Below are 12,585 nucleotides of genomic sequence, written 5' to 3'. Positions count from 1 at the left end.
CCACCTTGCCATGGGAGAATGAGGGTAGTGCCGTGGGTGCTGGGCTGCTGGTGCTGTCAGGGCAGCAAGAAGGGATGAGGGTTGGTTGCCTCCTCTTGTGATGTTATTTGGGGAAGTTAAGGAATGGTTTCTGTGTGTATGGAGCTCCTGAAGTCCCATCAGAGGGTTTGGGGTTGGAATGGGACCAACATCCCCCAAAACATGGTCCCTGGAGTCAATGGTAGTCAACTCCACTGTTTTCCAAAATGAAACTGAGGCACAGAGGAAGAGAAAAACAGGGGCTCAGGGATCTGTCCTGCCCGTGCAGAGCAGCATCTCTGAGCCACCTGAACAATTAAAAGGGATGAAGATCATCTAAAAATAGGGATTTGTAAATGTCAGGCTGCTGAGGGGCTGGGAAACATGCTGGGAGGATGGAGCAGCTCCACAGGACTGCTGTGCTGGTGTGTCCTTACACAGGAGCAGGGACCAACACTGATGTGCCCTGGGTTGATCCTGCTCCCCCTGGCTCCCTGAGAGATCCCCAAACCCCCAGAAACTGGCTGATGTGGATCATCCTGGGCATGCAGCGCCAGAGGGATTTTCTGTGCTGTTTTATCCCAGTGGGAGCTGCAGAAGATCCTAGCTCTGCTTTGGATGGGAGATGGGGTGGGGTGACACCAGCCCCTCAGCATCAATTTTTTTTCAGTGGATTTTCATAGGAGAAAACTTCAGTGAAGACCCTGCCCGCAGAAGGCACCACGGGATGATCCCAGCCTCAGGAACTGGGTGACGTGCTGCCAAAACCACCTCAGAGATGTTTTGGTCCCCCCTCTCCACGCAGACGAGGGCACAGGGACACCCCTCCATCACCTCCACCCCGACAGCTTCTCCCCCATCCCCAGAACCCCACCTGTCCCCAACGTGCCAAAATCTTGTATAAAACAGCTGGGAAAGCAAGTTTATTTGGAAAAATAATCCAGATTGGGGCAGATTAGTGGGAACACGTCCTTGCCCATCTGCCCGGGCAGTGCTGTGCCAGCTCCCTCTGGGGCTGCCTGGAGTCAGGCTTGGGAAAACACACGGCTCTGCTGCTGCTGGGGGCTTTGACCTGCTTCCCTGGCCCAACTGAGTGTCCCCAGCCCCTCTCCCTCAGGAAAAGCCCTCAGATCCCTGGTGTTGTCACCTCCACCCCCTCCTTGCTGCCAGGGGCAGGTCAGTGCTCAGCAAGGACCTTCCATCCCCCAGAATTATCCCAACCTGGCTAATTAGAAGCATCCACAGGTAATAGGGGGGATCCTCAATAATCCCAATTTCTTTAACAGGGTGCAGGAGCCACCTCTGAGCTGGATGAAGGACAAACGGAGCAGGGATTGTCCTGGGCTTGGAGATCCCACAGCTGCCCTGAGTCTTGAGTCCTGCTGAGGTCTGAAATCCATTTCTGTCGTTTTTTTTCCCCTGCCCAAAGCCTTCTCTGCTCTCAGGAACTCACTCCTGCTTTGTTCATGCCTCAGTTTCCCCAAGGCATGAGGGTAACACCTCCGTCTCGCTCTTTCTAAAGGAAAAAGTGAAAAGCAGAGGGGTATTTTTCCTCCCTCTGTAGGTTTGCGTTAATCCCTGATAACAGAGGAGAAAGGTGAGGGAGCCTGGTGTGAAGGTTCTCAGGGGTGAAGCTGCCCAGGGAGAATTAATTATTATTAATTCTGTGTATTTTTATCAGGAGGGGGCAGCTGGTGGTTGATTTCCTTCCCTGCCCCTGGGTAGGAGCATCACAACCCCACACTCAGTGGGGACAAGGATGGTACTCCAGCTCAGTTATTTCCCCTGGATAAATCCAGCTGCACTCCATACTGGGACTTTTGGCCTCTTCTGCACTAAAGGAGACCACCCTCAGCCTCTTTCCTACAGCTCTGGCACCATGGAGCAAGTTGGAACACACCTGCGATACTCAGAGCACCTGAACCCCCCAAGGATGTGTGTGGGGGCAGGTGGGTGCAGGCAGGGCAGGGAGGGGATCCTGGTACAGCTCTGGCTCCATCCACATCCACCTCCTTGCCTGCCTCTTGGCTGGATCAGCCCAGGAGAACCTCCGAGCTCTTTGGAAAATAAGGAAGGAAAAGCAGATCTGAAAGCCCACTCTGGGCTGCAAAGTGCTGGTGGCATCTCAGTTGGAGGGCATATAAATAGGCATTTTTGCGCTTTTTTTTTCCCCCCCTCCTCTTTTTCGGTGATGAGCCACTGCAGGGGGCTCTGAGCATCCTTTGCTTGATTCCTATCACAGATGCTGTTCATATCCTGAAATTCATCTGGCTTCAGGAGCTGTTGGGGTAACTTTCCACTCGAGCAGCAGCCATGGGCTTGGGACACTGGGAGGTCCACATTCCCCTTCATGGAAAGGGACCGCACGCGAACAGATGGGCTTCTCCAAACACAGGGCTGTCTCTGGGAACCCAAAAAGCACATTTTGAGTCTCAGCTCGGTGACAATTCGCTAATCCCAAGGTTCCCTAATCCTGCTGGTTTGTCATGCGTGGGGTATGTGCTGCACTGAGTAATGTTGATGTTAACAAGCCACAGGAATTATGCTCCTACAGCTGGTTATCCACCCACACCCCAGGGCTTTGCCTCCCTGGAGGGGGTCAGTGCACACACACAGGGTCTTGCTGCACTCAGGATGTTCCCAACCTCCTGCTGCTCAGTGCCAAAAGGAGAAGAACTCTCATCCCTGGGGCCTGAAAGCCACCACATCCCTCCCTCCAGCCTCATGAAAAGCTGGAGCAACCATCTGCACACACCAGCCCACCCTGTTAGTCAAGGGACTTTGAGGCCAGGATGTGTTTGGCCACTTTTCCTATATCCTGGAGGTGATTTCTTTCCTGTTATCTATCCCAGGCTCTGGTGTTCCTTGATCCAACAACCGCCCCTCTGCCTGCAGTGCTCTCCAGACTTCTCCTTGCAAGATGTTAAATCTCACCAGGGTTTCCCACCTCCATCCCCATGACCTGCTGTGCCTGTGGAGTCACAGCCTGGGCCATGCTCTGCCACATGTGCAAATCCACCCCACAGCCCTTTCTTCTCTCAGGGGCTGCATTTCGGCTGCACAGGGGGGGGAAGTGAAGAGAGGAAGCAGGGAAGTGGATGAAGGTGAGGGGCAGGCTGAGATTTCTTCCCCCTCCCTCATTGCATGAGGTGGCAAAGTGGGACCAGAGCCCACAAGCTCCTACAGTGGGGAGGAAACCTCGGGAAAAGATCCCCAAAATGCAACAAGTTTCTCAGATGATCTGAGCAAGGGTGCTCTCAGGGTTCATCAGGAACCAGCTCCCCGCTCAGCAGGACTAGTCCAAAACACTCAGGACAATTATTCTGGTGCCCAGTGCTATATCCCTACCAGAATCCAGGCTCTATTCCAGCTCCCCTTTCCCAGCTTGACCATGTTGATATTGGGATTTCAAGGGGAGGAAGTTCAGGTGGGGAAAATTGCAAAAAGGGAAGAAGAAAAGGGACAAAATGCAAAGGGTCTTGCACCAGAAACATCCTTCTGGGGCGTAGGAAATAACTGTATTTTCCTCCAGCAGAGCTTTCCACCCAGCAGCTGAGTCCACACATAATCTTAGGGAACACAACTCCCAGAAAACTCTCCCTTACTAACCCAGCACACCGAATACCAGCTGCTCCTGAGGATCAGGAGCAGCTGTATCACCCTCCCCCTATGGAGAAAGGCAAACAGATGGATCAAAATCTCCTGGAGCAACACTCCAGTTTTCATCCCAGCACTGGAATTCAGCATTTTAAGATGCCACACTGCAAAAGCTTCCTTTCGGGAAGCACTGGGAATCGCAGCCCTGCATCTGTAGATGCTCAGCACTCCAGTGTCTCATGGATTAGGTGCCAAACCACCCGGGAGAGAAAACCTGCTTTAGAAAACTATTTCCTGGACAATTTTCCTGAGCCCCAGGGAAGGATTAAGACAGGCAGAGCCTGAGACCTGTGCACAAGCCCGACAGAACCTCTCTGCAATCCCTAGCCATCAAACCAGCCCAGGAAAAGAAGTTTCTAAGCACCAGAGAAACCACGGAGAAGCCCAGAGCTGCCTTCCTCTGGCAAACCAGCCACACTAACTTCGGGGATATTTAGAAATCATTGCAAGGAGCTCTAGAGAAAATAGACGATGGAGTGGGTGCAGCTTTCAATATATTTGCTCTAGGATATAGTAACAGGCACTAAAGCAAACACGGGCGGGGGAATTAGGACGGGAGCTTCTGCTTCGCTCGTTTTAAATAACAAAGTGCCGAGACAGCCGAGTCTACGATAGATTTCAGAGTCAGAAAAGTGCCCCGGGGAACATGCACGCAGCAAACGGAGGCGTTTCCTACGCAGCTGCATCGTTTTGTGCCTGGAACGAGCTGGAAATGCCATGGAACAAAACTAAATGGATAAACGGGCTCGGCAAGCACGTCGCTTCTCGGGGGCGGGGGGCGGCTGGACAGTGTGTTTCCCTCTTTGGAGCGAAAGAAAAGAAAAGAAATCGAGTTGAACTTTGCATCTGTCAAATAGAAATCTAATAGGAAAGAGAGCTGTACATGGTCAAAGTCAAGTCCAGGCTCCAGGAACATCCAGGAGGACAGTTTCGGGTATCGCCTGGATGCGCCAAGCAAACACTCGCGCGCGCGGTGCCGCTTCCCGCCGGCAGCCTGGAATCCCGCGGGCCGCCGAGGAAAACCCGCCGCTGGAGAGCAGGTGTGGGAAGAGGCTCCTAATCCTCCGGGGAACACCGAGGCCTTGCCTGCCAGCACCCCGCGGGGCCCATCCCGGTGTGCTTCCCCTGCCCGCGGGCACCGGGAAGGGGGGGATGGATCCAGCCTGGTCCCCTGTGGGATTCAGCGCTAAGGTGAGGGCACGGGCAGGGAGAGCCCTCCAGGATCACCCCGCTCTGCTGCCCCCCAGCACCCGCTCCCGGCTCGTCCTCGGAGACTAATTTTCGGCGGTGCCATGGCAAGGGGATGGACGGGGCTAGTGCGAGGTGTGGATGTTGGGAGCGGAGAGGCGTCGAGGGGCACGGCGGGTCATGCCGAAGGTGCCGTCAGAGGCCGGGGGTGCCCACGGCGCTGGCACAGCGGGGGTCGGCGTCCTGCTCGTAGCGGTAGTGGTACCCCTCCATCTGGTCGCGACAAGCCTCGCGCAGGTTGTGGAGCCAGCGCTTGATGCCGCGGCGGTTCAGGTAGAGCACCATGAGGAAGACGATGCCGATGAGCGCCAGGACGATGCCGAAGAAGACGTAGGAGGCCGTCTCTAGCTGGCCGGGCTCGCCGCCCTCGCTGGCCGCACACACGAGCTCCTCGGGCCGCAGGCGGAGCAGCACGGCCCCGCGCCGGGCAGGGGGGCCCGCGCAGCGCAGGCTGCGCGCGTCGAGCACCCGGGAGCCCGCGGAGCGCAGCCAGGCCAGGAAGGGCCGCAGGGCACAGTCGCAGCTCAGCGGGTTGGCCCCCAGGTTGAGCCGCAGCCCCCGCAGCTCCGGCGCCTCCAGGCTGCGGAGCTCGGCGGCCGCCAGCCGCTGCAGGGAGTTGTTCCGCAGGTCCAGCTCCTCCAGCCCGGGGGGAAGAAGGGAGGCCGGCAGTGCCTGCAGAGCGTTGCCCGCCAGCTCCAGGCGCCGCAGGGTGAGGTTTTGCATGGCCAGGGCGAGCTGCTCCTCGAGCGGGGCCGCCAGCAGAGCCTGGTTGAGCTGCAGCGTGCGCAACAGCGGGACCCCGGCGAAGGCCCCCGCGGCCACCGAGAGCAGCGGGTTGTGGCTCAGGTCGAGGGTGCGCAGGGCGGGCAGGCCCTGCAGGGCCATGTCCTCGATGGTGTGGATGTTGTCGTGGCGCAGGCGGAGCAGGCGGAGGTCGCGCAGCGGGCGGGCGGCGAAGGCGGCGCGGGGCAGGATGCTCAGGTTGCTGCCGGCGATGCTGAGGTTGTGGACGGCGGCCGGCAGCTCCCTCGGGGGCTCCTCCAGCCGCTCGTAGCGGCATGTGACCAGCTCCGGGGTGGCCACGCAGTAGCAGGCGGAGGGGCAGCCCCCGGGGGCGGCGGCGGGGGGCACGGCCAGCGGCAGCAGGGCGAGCCCCAGCCAGGGCAGCCAGCGCCCGCCGCCCGCTGCCCGCGCCTGCCTGCGGGCCATGCTGCCTGCGCGGGCATGCAGGGCAGGGCGGGGGGGCCGGGGCGCGATGGGGGAGGGGTTGCGGGGGGACGGAGGGGCGTGCGGGGGTCGCTCCTGCCTCGCCGCAGCCCCCCCTCCGGGGCTGAGCTGCCTCCGGCGCGGCGCCCGCACACGGCGGCTCTGCCGGCAGCGCTGGGCGCGCCGCTGCCCAAATCGGGCTGGGGGGGTGGAGGGGGAGGAGGAGGAGAAGGAGGAGGAGGAGAAGGAGGAAGGGGACGGGTTGGGGCTGCCCGGCGCTGCGGGCTGGGCGGCGGAGCGCCGCGGGCAGCGGCCGTCGGGGGGAGCTGAGCCGGGCTCGGCTAAGCTCGGCTCGGCACCGGTCCCCGCCTAGACCCCGCCGCTGCGGGGGGAGGGGGCTGGCTCTGTCCTCTTCCAGCCCGGGGAGGGGTTAGGGGATGTCGCGGCCCCCATCAAGCCCGGGGAGGATTTAGGAGCTGTCTCGGTCCCCATCAAGCCCGGGAAGGATTTGGGAGCTGTCCGGCACCCAGCAAGGTGGGAGCTGGGAGGATGGTGCAGTGTGTCCCCACCCAGCCCTGGGGAGGAGATGGGGGCTGTCACGGTGTCTTTCTATTCCAGGGAGGATTTGGGGGATTACCTCAGTCCCCTTCCGTCCCAGGGAGGATTTGGGAGATTGCATCAGTCCCCCTCCAGCCCAAGCGAGATTCGGGGGGTTGTCTGAGTCCTGCTCCATCCCAGGGAGGATTTGGGGTTGTATCAGTCCGCTTCTGTCCCAGGGGGATTTTGGGGGATTGTCTCAGTCCGCCTCCCTCTCAGGCAGGATTTGGGGTTGTGTCAGCCCCTCTCCAGCCCGGGAAGGATCTACGGCTGTCCTGCTCCCCTCCTAGCCTTGGTCCCCATTCCCTGACCTGCCCCACAAGCCGGACATCCTGCAGCACCCCTGAGCATTGCAGAGTTGTGTCCCTCTGCTTCCAAGACTGCATGGGTCCCTTCACCCTCCCAGGTGATAACTGATATCTGCCTCATCCCTGGAAGTCTGCAAGGCAAGGTTGGACAGGGCTGCTAATGGATTCATTGGCATCCAGAGATCCAGGTGGAACTGGACACAGCTGAGTTAATTGGTGCATATTTTAAGATGGTATCAAAGATTTGCATTTAAACAGAACAGACATGTGATGCAGCTGTGGGTGGGCAGGTCCAGTGGGGCTGATTCTCGTGGTCAAAGCTGGAGCTGGTTCCTGAACGGTAAGGAGAGGAGGAGGCAAGGGAAGGCAGTGAATTAGGACCTTACTGGCTGACCTGGAGTCATCAGGGTGATTTTTCTTCACCCCAAAGAAGTGGAACCCCACAGTGCTGGACTGTGATGGCCAGCACAAGGGTGCAGATCAGTGGGCATGAGGGAGCAGGTGCCTCGGGGGCCCACAACCAGGCTTTGCTGTGTGTCCAGGGCCCAACAGATGCATGGAGAAAATGCTACACCAACCCACAAGGGAAAAAACAAACACTCATGGAAAAGCCACAAGATCCAGGAGGGGAAAGTTGGCCCCTCCAGGGTACAGAGGCAGTGGGTCAGCAGAGCCCGTGTTGTGTTTAACTGCCCTGTTAATCCCACAATATCCAAAGGAGAGAGCACCTTTCCCCCAGCTGTCTGCAGAGCTCCTGCGTGCTGGTAATGCTCTATAAATACATTAGCAATAAATAATGAATGACCTGACTGGGCATTAAAGTGTAAACAGGAGGTGAAGGGCTCTCTCCCATTACCGGTCCCCCGAGAGCCACTCACATCCCTCTCTCCAACTCCAGCTCGATGTGACTCCAACTGCAGAGCCCTTAGTCACAGCACTGACAATATCATAGATCAGTGGCTCCATAGTTGGGAAAAACAAGCCAGAAATAGTCCAGAGGGCACAGTCTCCCTCCCCATGCCACGATGGGTTTGCTTACATCAGCATTTTTGCCTGTGATGCTCCTCAGCCTGCACGGGCTGACCCTCCCAAGGAGTCACAGTCCTCTCCGTGGCACTCTCCACTCCCAGAAAGCTTGGGAGTTCCCCTGATTTGGGAGGGCTTATCCCCTTTGGGTGTAGCAAGAAGTAGTGAGCTGTGCCAGCTGGATATGGTCCTGAAAAGTCACTGCCCTGTGACTCAAGGTGGCCCCATTCTCATCTTGGGGGGGGAAATTGTCCCCATCACAGCTGGTCCCAAGGGAATCACGAACACCCACCTGAGGTGTAGAGAGAAAAGGAGATGCAATGAATTTATGGATGTGACATGGGATCATTTGGGGAGGGGACTCCTGTGCTAGAGAGGTTACAGGAGGCTGATCACAGGCGTTCGGTCTGTGTTTGCTCATCACGGAGGTCCTGTGCTGCTTCAAAAGGTCCTCACATCCCCAAATAAAAGCAAACCCTCTTGTTACCAGCTGTAAATGATCCATCCCAGGGTCCACCAACCTCCTGGTGAGGAGAACGGGGCCTGGAAAACCGGGCTGTTGGCTCAGAGCCCTTCTCCTCCCACAGCCTTGCTCTGCCAAAGCTGGGCACCAATACCTCAGCTGGCTGCAAACAGCTCAGGGGTGGCTCTGCTTCAGGAGAGAGGAAAGGGATGAGCTCTTCATTTGCCCAGCTTTCACGGGAGCCTCACGCTGGGATGGGATCTGGGAGCTGGGCCAGCCCAGCACAGGGTCAGCTCCCAGCAAAGCCAGAGTGTCACGGTCTGGTCGTGCTCTTGGGAGGGGCTCTGGAAGTGGGCAGGTTGTGTGTCCCATGGAAGGAATCCTTCCCCGGGAGGGTGGGCAGGCACGGGTTGTCCAGAGAAGCTGTGGCTGCCCCATCCCTGGAAGTGTCCAAGGCCAGGTTGGACGGGGCTTGGAGCAAGCTGGGCTAGTGGGAGGTGTCCCTGCCTGTGGCAGGGGGTGGGACTGGATGAGCTTCAAGGTCACTTCCAACACAGACCATTCCATGATTCTGTGATTTGTGCATTTGAGCTGCTAAAAGAGGAGGGGAAGAATGTCTCCCATAAAATTTCATGTGCATTTTACCTCCCACCCATCCCCACAACCAGGACCAGTCTGTAATGGCAAGAGTGAATATATAGGCCATGTACATACATTCAAAAAGGATAATAAATAGGATTACTGGAGTGCAGTGGACACCCACCTCTGTCCATCACTGATTCCCTGGTGTGGCTAAACCAACTGATAACAGTGGTGCTGTTTAATTATCTGCCTGACACCTTCTGGCTGCTGCAGGATGGGTAAAGGGCAAAGGGCTCCAAATTGCTCCTTCATTGTATTGTCTCCCTCATGGTTGCAGAAACCCCCACCTGCTTGTCTTTCTGTATTTCACTGGAAATCAGCTGTTGTGGTGATTGTGATTGTTGTGGTGGTGGTTATTATTATCATTAATAATAATATTTCTCTGCTTTTCAGGGTGACAAATCCACTTGCAGACTTTAATGAGTGGCTTGGAAACCATGTGTCAATGACATGGGCTGCTGGAGAAGATGAGCAGGATGGTGGTGGAGCTTTATTCCCAGGCCATGGTTGATGCAAAGCTGCTTGAGCATCCCAAATTCTCAAGTCAGGTGGAAGCCAAGGGAGTGAAGCAGCTGATGGGCTGCCACTCCCTCCGTGGTTCCAACATGTGTTTCCCTGGATGTTTTCCATTGGCAGCCAGCTGAGCTTTTGCTACGACACCAAGCAAATAAAAAGATACACATTTCCTCAACTTTGAACTGGGGGAGGGTCACAATCACTCACATTGGAGCTGACAATTAGTAATGGAGATAGGACAGATTACACCTCACCTGTGATCACTCACAGCACCTGGAGAATATTTAATGGAAGCTCAGGGCTGCAGCTCCCAGGAACCCTGAAGTCCTGATGGCAGAGCTGAACTCAAAGCTCCTTCCCAGGATGGAAGGATGGGCATCTTTGGGATCAGGGCTGCCAGCTGGGGACACTGCTATGGGGGCACCCACTCAGAGCAGCCTGCTCCTGGGCTTGGGAAGCTTGGGTGTCCCTCTCCATCCTTGCAGGGTGGGTGGTGACAGGGAGGAGGTTCCTGCCCCCACGAGGCTGTGCAATGATGATGATGATGGTGGGAATGGATCTCCTTGCCTGGGGCCATGTAGGATAAAAAGAGGGGGGGGGCACAGGGGCTCCTGTGGCCTCACTCTCCTCCGTCCCTGCCTGTTCTGTGTCTGCTGGGGTTTAGGTGAGGATGAAGGTGGTGCATGGGCCCAGCTGGGCTTCCCTGGGGGTGCTCAGTGGTGGCCACCCAGATTTGGTGTCACTGGAGTGCTACAGTCCTGCAAAAAACACTTCCCTGCAAACCCCAGCAGGGATGGGGATGTGTCCTGCCTGGATCTGCACTGGGGGACACACCAGGGCCAGCAGTGCTTGGGGTAGGTCCCTGCAAAAAGCTCTGGGGGCTTCTCCCACCCAGCAAACTGGTGGCCAGTCCCACACTGGGGTGCAGTGAGCTGGGGAGGTCTGTGCACCTCGCCCCCTCAGGGAATTTCTGTCTCCCAGCTGCTGAAACACTGAGTTAGAACCTGGTTTTGCATTATTCAGGTGATATAAATCATGTTCTGAGTCTAGAGGGGTCAAAAAGAGCAACTGTGGCCATGCTGAGACTCCTCCTTTGCAGGAGGTGACTGGGGGTGACCCTCACCAGTGACAGCCCTGTTCTGGCCTCCTTGGAGACAAGGAGAAGCCAATGGAAGAGTGTCCCATAATCTCCAGAAACCTGAAATTACAGCTCAGCCTTTGTCTCCCACCTCCCACGGGCAACAGGATTTTCATGGTATTTGGGACTACCTTGGCTTTGGTGGGACGGTGTGTGCAGCATCCAGCAGCTCCCCTGAGGTGAGCATGGGCTCTGCAGGTGAGGTTTATGGTGAATTCTTCCTGAATTCCTGAAAAACTGAGAAAAAAACCCCTACACTGATGATGATTTCTGAGCAAGGAGTGACAACAGAGCTAATGGCAACATATAAAACTGCCTCCTGACTGCAGGAGGGATGCTCCAGGGGGAAAAGCTGAGGCCAGGGACCAGCAGAACTATAAATAACTTGCTATGGGGACCTTCCACCTTCCATTCTGTGGCAGGGTCATAAATAGTTTGCTCTGGGAAGCACCAGTGCATTAGTGAGGGCTGTAAAGCATCAAGGGCTATGGCTTGGCACCACCGACTGAAACTGCAGCAAAAAGAGGGGCAGGAAAATGAATCCTATTTTCTTTTATGGACCACAGCGATCTGCTGGCTTAAAACGTGCCTTAGGAGATTCACAAACTAAAGCCCAGCAAGGATAGAGTCGCCTCTGAGGTTTACCCAGAGGGTAAGTTGTTCAAATAAAGGTGATGAAAACGTGTCCCGGCAGAGCAGCCCATGAATCCAACCCAGGCATTGTCCTCACCTGATGGTGATGCTGTGGCCTTGGACACTGTCCTTGGTGGAGCTGTGAGGAAGAGATGGGGTTCAGAGGTGAAACAAGGTGGGTCTGGGGATGCAAGGCCAGTTTGCAGGGGGGACTGAGCAACCTGGTCTAGTGGAAGGTATCCCTGCCCATGGAACTGGATGAATTTAAAGTCCCTCCCAACCCCAACCAACCCAAAGAGTTGCAACAGAACTGTGGGTGGGTGTGGGGTGGATGAGCCTCCTTGTGCCCCCACATGGGCAGGTCTCATGGAGCTGTGCTTGCAGCAGCCAGCACCAAACAGAGCTGTGGGGAACTTGGGCTGCTTTGCAAGATGTGAGTAGCAGGACTGCTCCTGCTTGGAGAACTTTGCCTCTCCCTACCCCTGGTGACGTGTCCAAGCCTCCTCCAAGTCTTTCCCTGACCTTCCCTCACTCTCCCTGGCCACTGTCTTTGTCCTTCAGCCCAAATTACAACAAGAAATCCCATTTTTGAGGGATGGAGGAGTGCAGTGTCAGGCAAAGGGCTGGAGAGCCCTGACTGCTCTCCTGGACCTTTCATGGTTGTCACCCTTGGCCAAAATGAGGTGGGGGAGTCATTGTTGTGGCCAGAGGGCTTCCAGCTGGGTGGGGAAGGTGCTTGCAAGGCAGGAATGCCATGGAAAGCAGTGTCGTGACTCAGCAGAGCCAGGAAAGAGATATTTCCTGCAGGAGCATCTCCATGAATCAAAGTCATGAACAACCCCCAAGGAAAAAGTCCTCCAAAGCTTCAGGAACCTGGGCTTGGCTCTTCTCCTTCTGCTGCTCTTCAGGCTGTGCATCCAAGCAGGGTGGGCTTTGCTGTGCCACCAGAGAGACCTGTGCTGGCAGGGCAGGGCAGCAGAGGTGGCATTGGAGCAAAATGCTGCAGCCAGAAGGTTTTGCAGAGGAAAATGCTGGCAAGGGAGGTGATAACATCTGGTAAATGATCCTTCTCTAATTGCTGCTTTATTGTTGTTTAATGGCTAGCATATAAAACCCCAACAAGCTTCATCAAG

The 12,585-nt window shown here is 56.5% G+C and overlaps 1 protein-coding gene and 2 long non-coding RNA genes across 4 annotated transcripts; 1 reads left to right on the top strand and 2 right to left on the bottom strand.

Moving 5' to 3' along the window:
* Positions 1-919: 919 nt before the first annotated feature.
* Positions 920-3,711, bottom strand: LOC120323630. The gene is made up of 2 exons (XR_005564286.1): positions 1,240-3,711; positions 920-1,076 (listed from the first exon to the last, which is right to left on the bottom strand). It is a non-coding gene; the product is annotated as an uncharacterized LOC120323630 (long non-coding RNA).
* Positions 3,712-4,149: 438 nt separating this feature from the next.
* TPBGL (trophoblast glycoprotein like) lies at positions 4,150-6,425 on the bottom strand. Its single transcript, XM_027723038.2, has one exon. It carries the CDS (start codon positions 6,130-6,132, stop codon positions 5,059-5,061), a length of 1,074 nt encoding a protein of 357 aa, XP_027578839.1. The 5' UTR covers positions 6,133-6,425; the 3' UTR covers positions 4,150-5,058.
* LOC120323629 lies at positions 4,364-9,863 on the top strand. 2 transcript variants are annotated; one of them, XR_005564284.1, is made up of 2 exons: positions 4,364-4,715; positions 9,559-9,863. It is a non-coding gene; the product is annotated as an uncharacterized LOC120323629 (long non-coding RNA). The 2 variants fall into 2 exon arrangements; XR_005564285.1 differs by lacking the exon at positions 4,364-4,715 and adding an exon at positions 6,584-6,663.
* The last annotated feature ends 2,722 nt before the right edge of the window (positions 9,864-12,585 follow it).

Source organism: Pipra filicauda, unplaced genomic scaffold (assembly GCF_003945595.2).
Source record: "Pipra filicauda isolate LSUMZ 115617 unplaced genomic scaffold, ASM394559v2 scaffold302_size1215360_pilon, whole genome shotgun sequence".
Classification (NCBI taxonomy): Eukaryota; Metazoa; Chordata; class Aves; order Passeriformes; family Pipridae; genus Pipra; species Pipra filicauda.
Note: the sequence above shows the minus strand (reverse complement) of the source record. Positions and strands in the feature narration are given on the sequence as shown.

Coding starts and splice junctions, on each gene's coding strand:
- TPBGL (XM_027723038.2), bottom strand. CDS start 6,132: ATGGCCCGCAGGCAGGCGCGGGCAGCGGGCGGCGGGCGCTGGCTGCCC.